This window comes from Ahaetulla prasina, chromosome 8 (genome assembly GCF_028640845.1).
Source record: "Ahaetulla prasina isolate Xishuangbanna chromosome 8, ASM2864084v1, whole genome shotgun sequence".
Lineage (NCBI taxonomy): Eukaryota > Metazoa > Chordata > Lepidosauria > Squamata > Colubridae > Ahaetulla > Ahaetulla prasina.
In genome coordinates, this window is record NC_080546.1 from 46,372,072 (window position 1) to 46,387,599 (window position 15,528).

General features: G+C 35.0%; 1 protein-coding gene across 3 annotated transcripts in view; it reads left to right on the plus strand.

Annotated features, from left to right (window-relative positions):
* Positions 1 to 15,528, plus strand: part of PDE5A (phosphodiesterase 5A) — a 99,610-nt gene that overhangs the window by 48,273 nt on the left and 35,809 nt on the right. For all 3 annotated transcript variants that reach the window (XM_058193601.1, XM_058193600.1, XM_058193602.1), the window contains exons 4-7: positions 6,864 to 6,935; positions 7,756 to 7,845; positions 14,240 to 14,377; positions 15,195 to 15,262. In XM_058193601.1, coding sequence (XP_058049584.1) covers positions 6,864 to 6,935; positions 7,756 to 7,845; positions 14,240 to 14,377; positions 15,195 to 15,262 — 368 coding nt within the window. The remainder of the gene's footprint in view (positions 1 to 6,863; positions 6,936 to 7,755; positions 7,846 to 14,239; positions 14,378 to 15,194; positions 15,263 to 15,528) is intronic.

A 15,528-nucleotide genomic window follows, 5' to 3' on the forward strand; every position in this document is an offset into this window, starting at 1 on the left:
GTATGTATGTATGTATGTATGTATGTATGTATGTGTATATGCATGCAATGGTTAGAATGCAGCATTTCAGGCTAATTCTGCCGATTGCCAACAGTTCAGTTCTCACCGGCTCAATGTTGATTCATCCTTCCATCCTTCCAAAGGTCAGTAAAATGAGGACCCAAATTGTTGGGGGCAATATGCTGACTCTGTAAACTTCTTAGGACTATAAAGCACTATGAAGTATATAAGCGGTATATAAGTCTTAAGTGCTATTGCTATATAGAGGCTGTAATAGTGCTCTTCTTTGTCCTGGAAGGTTGATTAAAAGAACATCGAATTGGCAAATCAATATAAATATGAATTGAAAGATTGGATAATGTTGGAATAACTTTTCATCTTTGGTAACTTAATGGCTGAATGAAAAATGTGCCTGACCTCTCCCTTCCCTTTCTCTTGTTTTAAAAAGTGGTTTCTTGTTCTACAAAGGAAAGAGGAAGGCTGAAAATAAATGGGGTTAGGTTGATTACAGGCGCAGAGCTATTTCTGTTGGAAAAACTCATTTAACATAATAGGAGCAACAATATACAAAATAGTTCGATAAATGTATCATTGTATGACTTCCAATTTATGCTCACAAGACAGATAATTTTATTTTAATAAACATAAAACCTGATAGACTTATTTTATGTACACAAAAATGTTAGACATTTCAAGCTATTCGAAATAACACAGTTGCCTAGAAACATTAAAAAAACAAAGGGAAGCACACATCTGCCAGGGAAACCAAAAAATGCTGAATGTAATTGCCTTTTTAATACAGGTAGTCCTCAACTTACAAGCGCTCATTTAGTGAGTGTTCGAAGTTACAATGGCACTGAAAAAAGTGACATGACCATTTTCCACACTTAATGATCATTGCAGTATCCCTTTGGTCACATGATTAAAATTCGGAGGCTTGGCAACTGACATGTATTTACGACAGTTGCAGTGTCCTGAGGTCATGTGATCATCTTTTTTTTTTTAAATTCAAAAATTTACACAAAAAAATTCCCCCCCCTTTCCCCCCAACCCCCCTCCCTTCACTAATCCTCTCCCCCCTCCCCCCTGACTTCCCGGAAGAAGCACAAGGTATAGTTAAAAATAAAACAAACATATGCTAAGAAAATTTTTCTCCAAAACTATTATACCAATTTTTTCTCTCTAGCTCTGACTTCCTCCTAACATAACCAAAATCCTTCAAAAAAAATTAACAATTAACAGTAATAAAATATATAAATCAATAGAACAAATTAATCCTAAAGTATTTAAAACCAGCTAAAGCATAAAAATCCAATCCAATTCAGAGAATATCTCCCTTATAGCTTTTATAACCATATAATTTTCCCCCCAGGTCTTTCTTACATAAGATCTTTCGAGAATATTCTATTTAAAATTCAGTACAACACATTATAAAATTTCAATACAGAAAATTACAATATCTATTCAACTTTAGTCCTTCGTCAAAATCCAGTATAAATCCAAATATCTAGTCTTTTATGATAGATATAAAACATATAATCAACCCATTTCTTCCAGATCTTCCTCACATATTGTCTTTCAGGGACATTAATATTTTTGTCTGTTAATATTTCAAAACAACCTTGTTTCAAGGATAATACTTTTGTCTCTTGCCATTTTTTTTGATGCATTAATCCAAGAATCCACAAATTACTGCCGTATATTCCATCAGTCCAAAAAGAGAACTCTTGGAAAGCATTAACCCTGTGAGTTTTTTCGGTTCGGGAGGCAGCCTCCTGTAGCACAAATTCAGGCATTTCACTCAAACTATTTAAAGAAAACTTCTTTACATCAACTTGTTTATTCACGATCATATCTTCATTTTTATCCACTTTTGTTTGTATCGCCTCCATTCCATTTTCCAAGTCCTGATTACACTGGTTAATTTCCTCCAAGCTCTCATCCAAAACGTCCCCATTTTTTATCAATTCGTATTTTTGAATAATTAAATACATTCTTTCTGTGTAATCCTGTATAAAGTCACGAATCCATTGTTATGAAAGAACCTTCATGGCAAAGTTCTTGCTGAGAATCCCCTTATGAAATACTTAAACAACGTAATATAATCCAACAATCCACAGTCCAACACAATAAGATAAAATCTCCATTCAGTTTCGATTTCGCAGCAAGGCTCCTTTCCTTTCCCTTTCCTTTATCGCTCTACTTTCAGTTGCTCTCAAATGCCATTTTAAACAGTTAAAGAAGGGGGTGGGGGGAAAAATTCTCTTTTTAAAGAAAGTGGAAGTCAGGAAATCAAAAATACTTGCAAACCAATAATTGTTCACTCATGCTTCTTCCGTCTGCTTATAGAAATCCACAAAAAGAAACCAATTGTTAGCAGAAGTGGACACCTTCCTCTTTTCCTGCTTTTGCAGGAACGCACTGAATACTGGAGATTAAAGGAGGATTCAATGGGATTCGACCTTTCGGGACTTTGCATAACAAAAACAAAGCCCCTAGGGGAATCTACCACTCTCCCCCCTGCTCTTTCTCTCTCTTTCAACCAGAGAGGGAAATTGAAGCCGGGAACAGCTGTTTGTTGCTGTTTTCACCGGCTTTTACCATATCCAGTGCGGAGTGCCATAAATTAGCACCCAGCGAGAAAGGTGGCGCCAAGCGGAAGTCGTGATCATCTTTTGCGAACTTCTGACAAGCAAAGTCAATGGGGAAGCCAGATTCACTTAACAATTGTGTTACTAACTTCACAACTGCAGCGATTCACTTATCAATTGTGGCAAGAAAGATCATAAAACTCACCTAATGACTATCTTGCTTAGCAATGGAAATTTTCGGCTCAATTGTGATCATAAATTGAGGACTATCTGTGAGTAATTCAGAAAGATATCATAAATAATACTGGCAGGTTTCATAAAAAGCTTTTTAAATTTTGCTGTGCATATTTATAATACTTTTAATTTGGACAAGCAAATCAAAGTGCTTTAATTATGGTCCACATTTGTTCAAAAGTTAGAGCTATCTTTTAAATTAAACTAGTCCTACATAGAGGGCAACTGATATACAGGTAGTCTTCCGCTTAACAACAGTTCATTTAGTGACAGTTCAAAGTTAGAACTACACTGAAAAAGGGACTTATGAATGTTTTTCACACTTGCAACTCAGGGGTGAAATGCATTTACCTTCCCTACCGAATCGGAAATGTGAGTGTGTGCGCCTCTTCTGCGCATGCGCAGAGGGTCAAAAATGGGATGTGATGACTTCCCGGCAGGTGGGCAGAGCCTCCCACTGCAGGTCATAGTGATTCGTATGAGCCAGATAGATCTGGCTGGATTTCACTGCTGTTACAACTGTTGCGGCATCCGCATGGTCACATAATCAAAATTCGGACGCTTGGCAACTGGCTCATACTTATGACGATTGCAGTGATCCCAAGGTCATGTGATCCCCTTTTGCAGCCTTCTGACAAGCAAAATCAATGGGGAAGCCAGATTCACTTAACAACTGAGTTAGTAACTTAACAACTGTGGCAAGAAAAGTCGTAAAAATAAATTTACTTAACAAATGTTTCACTTAGCAACATAAATTTTGGGCTCAATTGTGGTCGTAACTTGAGGACTACCTGTAATATGGATGTAACATAAAATGATTTCCTAATTCCACCAATTGCTCTGCAGATTATATGATGAGCGTAATATTTTAATATGCCGTATGTTTTGGGTATATTTTTAAAAATGATGGTATATTCTTAACAAATCACACTAATAATTATATTGAAAGACGTCCAGGTAGCACAGCTGTGGCTAATGTGGCTAATGCTTGCTGGGAGAAATAAAGACAAGTGTGTGTCAAACAGGTGTCTGTGCAGTAGGTGATTACCTATTTTCTACTTACTTCGTTGTTTGCAAAGTAAGGTAATTTTGTCAACATAGTACAGCTTCAGAAAGTACCCCTCCACTTTTCAATGAGTTTTTTCTTAACTTCCCGAGAATATTAATAGAGGTCTTTTTTTTAAGCACTGTTGTGCAGCCATATAAAGTTCTTGGTACAATGGGAACATTTAGAAATGTTTTTTTTTCTTATTTATACAGATGTCGTTTGTAACATCAAAAGCCACATTATGTCCCAAGAAGAACTGACTTATGGTCTGACCTGTCCTAGCCTGGGGGAACTAAATTCTAAACAAAGTTTTAGAATCTGTCTGACATAGCTTTTGTCAGTATCTATCATCGGGAACAATCACAGAGCTAAATGAGATATAATTTAAGTAAACTCCATTCATGTGCACATTTTTAGCGAGCAAATAGCAGCAGGAGAATTTATTTTTTATTTATTTATTTTTTCACAACAGTATACATAAGAATAAGCATGAAATAACTATATGATATATAAGCATATATATAAGCATAAGTATGTAATAACTATATGAAATTTGGATACAATCAAAGGGAACATTAGGACAGGAATGGTAGGCACGTTGGTGATCTTATGCACGCCCCTTATAGACCTCTTAGGAATGGGGTAAGGTCGATAGTAGATAGTTTTTGATTAAAGCTTTGGGGATTTTGGGAACAGACCACAGAGTCTGGTAGTGCATTCCAGGCATTAACAACTCTGTTACTGAAGTCATATTTTCTGCAATCAAGATTGGAGCGGTTCACATTAAGCTTAAATCTATTGTGTGCTCGTGTATTGTTGTGACTGAAGATGAAGTAGTCTTCAACAGGAAAGACATTGTAACAGATGATTCTATGAGTTAGACTCAGGTCATGTTGAAAGTGGCGGAGTTCTAAATTTTCTAAACCCAGGATTTCAAGTCTGGTGGCATAAGGTATTTTGTTGTAATTAGAGGAGTGGAGAACTCTTCTTGTAAAATATTTCTGGACATGCTCAATTGTATTAATGTCTGAAATGAGGTTTGGGCTCCAGACAGGCGAGCTGTATTCAAGAATTGGTCTAGCAAATGTTTTATATGCTCTGGTTAGTAGTGTAGTGTTTTTGGAGAAGAAGCTACGCAAGATTAAGTTTACAACTTTTAAAGCCTTTTTTGTGATGTAGTTGCAGTGGGCTTTGGCACTTAGATCATTTGATATGAAAACTCCAATTTTTTTAATGGGGTGGGGGTCATCTGCAAGGTAATGTCCATTGAGCTTGTATTTAATGTTCAGATTCTTTTTTCCAATGTGTAAGACAGATCATTTGCTGGTTGAGATTTGGAGTTGCCAAGTTTTTGACCATTCTGACACAAAGTCAAGGTCTTTTTGAAGGGTAGCTTATTGTTGGTAGTGTTAAATAGTTTGACATCATCAGCGAAGAGAACACAATTACTTATAATATGGTCACAGAGATCATTAATGTATAATATGAAGAGTGTTGGTCCAAGAACTCTGCCTTGGGGAACGCCGCTATTGACAGGATAATTATTAGGCTTACAGCAGGAGAAAAAAATTGAATAATTTTCTGCTCTGATGATAAAAATGTTTTTTTTTCAGCATGACTTTCCTATAATACAAATAAAATGTATAAAATAAGGATTTTCAAGGTGACCTAGTAAAATTGTTAAATTTTAATTTTTTGGTCCACTCCCCCAGCCCCAAATAATTTCTTTTTTCTTTTATAAAATGCATGTTAAATGCAAATATGCGTATCACAACATCTTGTTGGTTTGGCTAATAGTCATACATTCTGGTATCTTCCATATGTGACCGTGTTCTGATTTCGACAATGGCATATGAAGTCCAATGAAACTGGTGGGCAACAGTTTAGAAAAGTCTGGGATGGAAGATAGATGACAATTGTTGAAAACTATAAGCCTTCATTTCCTTTTCCTTTCTCAGCTACTTCCATGATGGATCAAGTGGCTGACGATACATAGGGTATAACCTGGCAGTTCATTTAGAGGCACTAAATCCCCCATAAGACCTACAAATGATGCAGGAATACAAAAACTGAAAGAATATCAACATTGCTATTCTGAAAAAAAAAAATAGCCAGAAGACAGAAGGGCAAAGGAAAAATGGAGTAGCATTAAATCAGTTTTCAAATTTTGTATATCTACATAAAATTGGGAATAAAATAAGATAAATTTGAAAAAAATAAAATGTAGTTTGTCTGTTTAGGTTACACTATAGCATGACATTTCTAAAGTGGAGTATATTTTACTGAACTTTGAAAGGTAGCAACATGTCTATATGGCCGAAAATTTCAGCAAGGATTTATATTCATATTTTTAAGTGTAACTGCAACAAATTTATTATAATACTACCATGAACTCATCCCACTGCAAGAAAAAAATATTGGTTAGAATTTGGTAGGGAAGGCTTAGGATATTAAATTTGAAAAGCAATTAATTATTTGTGTTACTCTGAAGCCAAAGAAGATTGATCATGGCTCCCTATTTTGAGTAGCTCATATTTCTGTAAGTGCCTCAACATTTGTCTTAAGATATACAACTACACTTAAATCATTTAAGTTGTTTCATTTGGTTCCAATCTATTCAAAGCAGAATAAGAGAAAGTAAGTACGAGACTCAATGCTTTTGAAAGAACTCATGGCAAACCAAGTTCATGGAATTTACCCTGAAATAAGACTAGATTGGCTCCAGGGATTCACAGGGTTTCTGAAAAGTAAGCAATAGTGAGTTTAGTAATGTTTATTCTTAAATATTCATGGATAAGAGCGTCGCTGAAGTTTTAAAAGCAAGGATACTACTGTTTCATTGGATTTTTTTAAAAAAAATCATACTTATATATCAAAAACAATAGTAAACTTTGCAACAAGTCTTGGACATCTCAGGTGATTATTGGTGATGAATTTTTCATCTGAAACCTGTTTGAATGAACTATATTCCTATATTGATCTTTAATCAGGTGGTTGGTGTGGCACAAGCAATCAACAAAAAATCTGGTGGTGGAGCAACGTTCACTGAGCAAGATGAGAAGGTATATTTTACAATTTAATTTTTAGTAATAAATGTTATGCCATCTAAAGTGCAGACAATTCTGGTAGGAACAAAAGAAGAATTCATTCATCCTTTCTGAACAGAATTTGTGATGAGCATTTGTGGAACATCAGAATTAAAACATGAACAAAAATGGTTCATGGTCTCAACAAGATTCAGTTCTTACTTTTAAAGATGGAAGCCTACATTTAATATTTCACACAAGACTGGGCATTGTCTGCATCTATTTTGGTGTTTGCAAAATTCGTCAAAACTCTTTACACTAGAATCTAGTTGCATGTAATATTCGTATTTTAAGACAGATATAAACAGCACTCTTTGCTAATAAAATAAAGTGCTTAGGAATTGGAAATAACAAGCTTCTAAATGCTCAAGCATAATTAAATAATAAAGGTACTATTAAAATTGGCAAAATATCAGATCATTTCAGAATACAAAGCAGACTGTTAGAAGTTTGCAGGGGTGAAATCCAGCAGGTTCTGACAGGAGAACCAGTAACAGAATTTTTGAGCAGTTCAGAGAACCGGTAGCGGAAATTTTGAGTAGTTCGGAAAACCGGCAAATACCACCTCTGGTTGGCCCCAGAGTGGGTGGGAATGGAGATTTTGCAATATCCTTCCCCCTGGAGTGGGGTGGGAATGGAGATTTTGCAGTATCCTTCCCCTGCTATGCCCACAAAGCTACACCCATCAAGCCACGCCCACAGAACCGGTAGTAAAAAAAATGATTTCACCACTGAAAGTTTGGGATTCCAAATCTGAGCATCTTTAGTTATATAGCTTTTGATGTCCGATTTACAGGATTTTGCTGCTTACCTGGCATTTTGTGGAATTGTTCTTCACAATGCTCAGCTCTATGAGACTTCCCTTCTTGAAAACAGACGCAATCAGGTGAGGTAAAGATGTCATATCTATGGGTTTGGTGTGTATAAGGGATACACAGTATTAAAAACACTTCTTTCATGTTTTTTCATGTGCATCAGGTATAGCCAATATGTATGGTGTGCTGTTTTGAATGTATTTGGTGCCATAATTGGTAGCTGTTCTTAAAGGCGCAGGAAACTTTGGCATTATGCATTGCCATTCTCCTGCATTTAGATCTAATCTTGAAAAATGACTGGGGATAAGGAAAAAAAAGTTGGGCGTATTAGAGAAGGAGATGACAGAAACTACAGCACCTTAACCTAGCAGCTAAGGGCAGATAAGCATCCTAGTGCTCTACATGCTATAAGCATTTCCTCCATAACAGTCACAATTTGTCATGCGGCCCTTGGGAAAAAGAATTGGGCATTCCTGCCGTAGACACCAACTAAACCTTTATGTTATCAGCTACTGAGACTGAACTGCAAACATCATTATTCCCAGTAGATGACATGATTTCATCCTACTTTCTATCAAGGGATTCATACATAAGCCTAACAATTCCTGACAACAAAATATATCAATGTGTCAGTGTACTTTGTAGTATGACAGGGAAAGTTTAATTCTTCCCTTGCTGGTTGCAATCCCCACCAAAATCCCAATATAGACCACTTTTATGCTGGACTTCACTGGAAATACTTTCTTTTGAAACATAATTGCTGTGGTGAGGCACCAATTGGCTGGAGAGTTCTGCTGCTAGCATCTGGCTCATGGACTGGAACATCTATACCTATTCTAGCTACAGGTATTTCATAACTTACAACCAGTTGTTTAATGCCCCTTCAAACTTAGAATGGACTCAAAAACAATTACTTATGACCCATCCTGAAAATTACAACTGGCTCACTACCCTCATGGTCACATGATTACATTTCAGGCATTTGGCAATCAGCTTGCATTTATAACAGGTTACAACATCTACAGTTGGATGGTTGTGTTTGGTAAGATTCTTTGCTGTTTTCCAGGGGGAAAAAATGGCAGACACCCATTGCATAAGCTGGATTCAGACTTACTACTATATATTTCACTCAACAATTATCATAAAATGGATCATAAAATCAAGTCTGGTCACATGATGACTCAATTTATGACTGCAACAACATACCACCAAAATTATGGGCTCAATTGTGGTTGTAAATCAAGGACTAACTATATTCTGTAACACTTATTATAACCAGAACCTGAGAAGCATCTTGATCCACCATCATCCACCAGTCTGAGTTCACCTTTCTCCATTAACCTTGCAATTAGGGACTATGCCCTCTGGATTCTTTGAGCAGAAAGGTTGGATTTGTAACAGCTATTGTGTTTTGAGAAAATGTAGTTTTCCCATGTAATTCACTGTGCAAAAGTAAAGGTAGGAAGAAATTTGGATGCAGTATATTGCTTCTATTTATGTATTCTTCTTGGGATAGGTCAGATGCTTAAAGGGATACAAAAATGAAGGAAGATACAGTCAGAACAACTCTTTTTGGAGTGAGCTTGAGGTGGAATAAATCCTGTTCCTGCCTGTTCTGTAAATTTGTTCAGACACCGAGGCTCCCCAATATGTATTAATAGGGTGTTTACTATAACTGGTAGGGCAGAACTGTTCTTTCAGTATGCTTTGAAGGGTGTGACATCTACCTATGTACTTTGTTAAAGGATTACTTATGTTCTACCACTGTTTACGGAGGGAAGTATCTTGGCCTGCCCTTACTAGTATGCAAAAACATTGGTAGGAATCAAATGGTTGGATAGAGCTCCCAAGCTTTCCCAGGTTTTTAAAGTTGTTTGCAAAAACTGTCAACATACCAGGCTAAGATCTCCACCAGATCCAAAATTCTGTGTTGACTTGTTTTCGCAAGCAGTATCTTCTGCTTCTCATTAACAGCATGAGAATTGCTCTAAAAACTTGTTTCATCCACTCATGCTACAATTCAAAAAAGATGACCTCCACCCTGTTAAAGACCTTGGAGTTTTCATATCAAATGATCTAAGTGCCAAAGCCCACTGCAACTACATCACAAAAAAGGCTTTAAGAGTTGTAAACCTAATCTTGCGTAGCTTCTTCTCCAAAAACACTACACTAACCAGAGCATGTAAAACATTTGCTAGACCGATTCTTGAATACAGCTCGACTGTCTGGAACCCATACCACATTTCTGACATCAATACAATTGAACGTGTCCAGAAATATTTTACAAGAAGAGTTCTCTACTTCTCTGAATACAACAAAATACCTTATGCCACCAGACTTGAAATCCTGGGCTTAGAAAATTTAGAACTACGCTGCCTTCGACTGACCTGAGTTTAACTCATAAAATCATCTATTACAATGTCCTTCCTATCAAAGACTACTTCAGTTTCAATTGCAACAATACACGAGCATGCAATAGATTTAAGCTTAATGTTAACCGCTCCAATCTTGATTGCAGAAAATATGACTTCAGTAACAGAGTTGTTAATGCTTGGAATAAACTACCTGACTCTGTGGTCTCTTCCCAAAATCCCCAAAGCTTCAACCAAAATCTGTCTACTATTGACCTCACCCCATTTCTAAGAGGTCTGTAAGGGGCATGCATAAGAGCACAAGTGTGCCTACCATTCCTGTCCTATTGTTTCCTTTCGTTATATCCAATTAATATAGTTATTATATACTCATATTTATATATATGCTTATATATTGTATAGTTATTACATGCTTATGCTTATATATACTGTGTGACAAAAATAAATAAATAAATAAAAATTCAAGCATTTTCAGAGAAACTAAATATATATTGACTCAATGGGTTAAAAACATCCTTAGCTGTAAGCCCCCAGTAATTTATGAATATATTTAGTAAACAGCACATTTGATTAAAAGAATCAAATATTCTGTTTCAGAAGATAGACAAATGATGCCTTTTGTTTTCTGCACTTATGAATTCAAATGACTTTATTTGAATGACTGGCAAATGACTGGCATTTTATTTACCAGTATTAGTTTGCATACTTCCTTTTCTCTTTATTTTCAGAAATTGCTTGTTACTTGCTGTTCAGCTATTAAAAACCTTTGGATTTACAAGTTTTACAGTACTGGGTAGTAACTTCATTCCATACTGAAAGAAGTTTTAAGCACATGTTCAATAAACTTAAAATGGTGGGAGGGAATGAACAGTAAGATGGTGATTATAGCTTTGAATTTTGAAAGTTATAAATGGAATAAGGATCCAGAAAAAATGAAATAAGATTTTGGAATCCTTCCCATGGGAAAATGCTTTTGTTTTGATTTCTTTAAAACAATCATATAAGATAGGCCTTTTTTAAAAAAAGGAACTAGTAGGAACTGAAGATTATAATTAAAGAAGAACACTCAAACACAACTTACAAATACAGAATACAAAATAGATAGACTGTCTTTAGAAGATCCTATGGAAGAGGAGCAAGTTTTATCTGGCAAGATTGAGACTAATTTGAAAGTGGATTTAAACATGACAAACTACAAGAATGACATGGAAAAAGATGTTGCACTGGATATACAAAACCCCCCCCCCATGTCTTAATAATGAAAAGAAGTATGTAAATAAACCAAGAGAATGACTGAATAATTTTCCTAAATTGGATTTACAAAACAGGCTTGTAAAAGTCTTGAAGAATTTTGTGAGAACAGAAAAAAAATGAAAAGAAATAAAGTTCTAAGTCTCAACTCCCAGAATTCCCCAGCCAGCATGAGCTATAAATATGAGCAAGTTGCTGGCTGGGGAATTCTGGGAGTTGAAGTCCACCACTCTTCAAAGGGCCAAGTTTGGACATCCTATCTAAGACATTATTTAAATTATTAAAGATCAAGATTATTAGGAGTAAAATTTGAACAAGGTTAAAATAGATACGTTATTTCTAGTAACCCTTAATTGACTTTTGTGATGTCATGGTTGAAATGACACTTTAAGGATTTGTTTATAGATAAGAGAATGGATGTGGGAAGAAGAGATCATTTGTTATGTTTTAAGAGGAGGTGGTAAGTTATTAAAATTACAAAATGGGCCTCTGGTGGCGCAACAGACTAAGACAGTCTATTATTAATACAGCTGCTTGCAATTACTGCAAGTTCAAGTCCCACCAGGCCCAAGGTTGACTCAGCCTTCCATCCTTTATAAGGTAGGTAAAATGAGGATTCAGATTGTTGGGGGCAATAAGTTGACTTTGTATATAATATACAAATGGATGAAGACTATTGCTTAACACTGTGTAAGCCGCCCTGAGTCTTCGGAGAAGGGCGGGATATAAATGCAAATTTTAAAAAATGGTTTACAGTTTGTTGTAATTAAGAGGGAAGTCATTTCTTTATATATTTCTATTTTTTCTTTTAATAGGTATTAGTTTTATCCTTGCAATTGTAATTTTTAATGAAATTAGTATTAAAAATATTTTGGAAGACTATCATTGGAAACCATCAGTATCTATTTGATCGGAGGCAGGTCCAATTCCAGAGAAGAATTAATTTGGTTAAGAAAAATCACCTATTAACTTAAAATTTTCCATCATGATTTAGTTCCACTGACATTATTAAACTGTGTTTACTCAAGTTGGAAGGAGACCTAGGAGGTGAAATTACAAAATACTGCTCTATCTTTTACAGGCTTGCATTCTTTGGTTTTTACCAAAGCTAAAGAAATGGTCATATAGCAGATAATATATATTGATTTGTAGAGCGATAATGCTGAAATTTTCCCTTAGGGGGAAGTAAACTTTTTGCGGCAGCTAAATAATCTTGCTTCTATAAAATATCATAGAACCTTTATCATAGCATGCTGTAATATACTGTCTTCAACTTTACAGGAATAAAAAGCATAATTTTTGTCTTTTAAACAATAGGACATGGGTTGTTATGCTGCTGATTTTATTGTGAATGCACCATGTGTATTTAACTCACTTCAAATAAATTTCCTAGTAGAAAAGACCAATTCTGTATTTCCTTTCTTTTCAATCAGTTTGAAGTTGCAAATTCTGTTTCAGAGACTATATTATTAGGGAGCAAACAAGACAGTTATTGTCCAGCCTGACTAAAAATAAAGTAATTTAGGAATTATTATCTAAAATGTTACAATGTTGTTTTATAACTGGTTTTTATTTTTATATCCTTGCATAAACCTTAAAATGTAGCTATTAGTTATAAGTATTCAAACTTTTAGCAGTTTACTATTGGTATTTTATTGCTTCACTATATTCTTGTTTCTTCCTATGTTAATTAAATCTTTTGATAGATTTCCATTTGTACTCTGTAAATTCTATTGTATAACTGTATAGTTTTCTAGTTAGTGACCATAATGAAGACATTCTGTTCTGTTTGGCATTATAAATTGAATGCTATTTTTCTGTGATAGAAATTCAGAATATAAATCTAATATAAATCTAATTTCTTTAGTTTCCTTTTTGTCCTCCTATCCTCTTCCTAATATCTGGTAAATATTTATAGTTGTTCAGAATCTTATTATGTGAATAATAGTAGAAATGTATGACTTCTTGGGTCGTTGTTTTCAGAGATATTTCCTTACCAAATTCCTCAATCCCTTTAACAACAGCAGATATGCTAATATAATTTAAAAGTTCTTAAAATATGAGGGAGATTATCTGCCTTGAAAACAGCCCACGTAGAATTGTATAGCACTGTCAAACATGAATTGATCACAGGAAATGTTTTATGCCATTTTATATGATGTCATAAAATGGTTTGATAAAATTTGCCAATTTTCAATTCTATGGGAGTTTTGGGTCCCAGATTTTGATGCATTTTGTAATTTAGCTCATCTGAAGTATCTTGGTTCAAAATGTTTTGCTCTATGATGCACCATTTTTCCCAGTTTAAGGTTACTCTTTCAGCCCAACATATTGCACAAGATTGCTATTGTGGGAGTAAAACTGAGGGTTTTTGTTTTTTCTTTTTACATAGGCTGTCTTGAATTCTTGGGGGAAAGAAGAATGTTCGATCTAATAAATTAGTGAACAATTTTTCTTAGCACCAAATAATGCCAACTGGAAGATTTTACTGTGCCGAATATAGTAGAACACAAATTGTCTGTAGGAATATAAGGGCCTCTTCCTGAAGAAACTGATATATAGTTTCTGTAGGAAGGAGTCTGTGTAGATGTTCTGTAAAGTCAAAATGTACACAGTTCTGGGAAAAAGGTAAGTGTAAAACTGTCATTAATATATGGGCAGAGATCTTGTAAAATTCATGCTGTTCAAATTGCAAGGAATAATTCATTCTTTCTTTACATTAATGCCATCATATGGTTTTCTCAAAAAGAATCCTGGAGTTACTTGGACGGGGGGGAGTCTGCCTTAAAGATGATTAAAATGAGCTTAACGTGACATATTAATTTTTTTTCTTTCGTTGTAGGTACTTCTTGATCTTGCCAGTTTAATATTTGAGGAACAGCAATCATTAGAAGTCATTTTGAAGAAGATAGCTGCCACTATAATTTCCTTCATGCAAGTGCAAAAGTGCACCATTTTCATAGTGGATGAAGACTGTTCAGTAAGTACAGACCCTGACTGTATTCTCTACTGGCTAATTGTCAATTGTGTCAATGGCAAAGTGTGTACCTGCACAATTACAGATACTGGTAGTGCTTCAGCCAGCTGGATTGGTCAACAGTTATTGATGCCTTGTTAAACCCTAACATGACTACTATATGGCAACAAATACCCTAATATGAAACCTGATATGAAATTAAGCTGCCAACCACAATATAATATTAAAAACATATGATGCGCATGTTGAAAGGCCAGCACTAATTGCAAATTGGTTATGGGTACAATTTAAGGTTTTGCATTGACCTTTCGTATCCTAATAGACTTGGGCTTGACTATTAGAGATGGCTAATGTTAACAGGATCCTACTCAACTAAGGTCAGCCAGAGAAGTCTATTGAAGATGCTGGCATTTCCCAGATTTCTGATTCATTAAAAAGAACGATCTCTTGTATGGAAGCTACAGAAAGTAGACTGTGGGAATTCCAGTTTTTTTAAATTATTAGTGATATGAAATAACGTATTTAAAAAAAGATAGTATATGAATCCTCAGCATATTGAACATACAAGGTGAAGCTCATTATGTAGTAAATTAAATTGAGCCTAATATACTGTATAAGTTAGAAAAATTGGTATAAACATGGTAATATGTCAGTTTTGTTTATCCTGGGTCTTAAAACGCTTTATGAAATACGGTAAACCATTGACAGTTTTTTTGAAGACATTTTTCACGAGGCAGAAAATAAATGAATTGTGTTTTTTACAATATAAACAATTATACTAAACATTTTAAGTAAGACCAAACTCTGTTCTCATATTTAGGATTCATTTTCCAGTGTCTTTCACATGGAATATGAAGAAACAGAAGATTCCAGTGAGACCCACAAAAGGTAAAAGAATGAGATTCAAGAGATTTTCATGGCTTAATGCAAATACTTTTCCAAATACTTGTTCAAGCCATCAGAGTTCAGCACTCAGAAACATGACCCCATTTAAAAGGATAGCTAGCTCGTATATTGCATTAGTTTCAGTGAGATTAGCAAAGGGAGGCAATGTTCATTTTGATCAGTCTTAACGGATGGAGCAGTTGGAGATGTGGCGTATACATCTTTTTTTTTTCTTTTTTGGAGCAATGTATCACTTCACACCAGGAGTT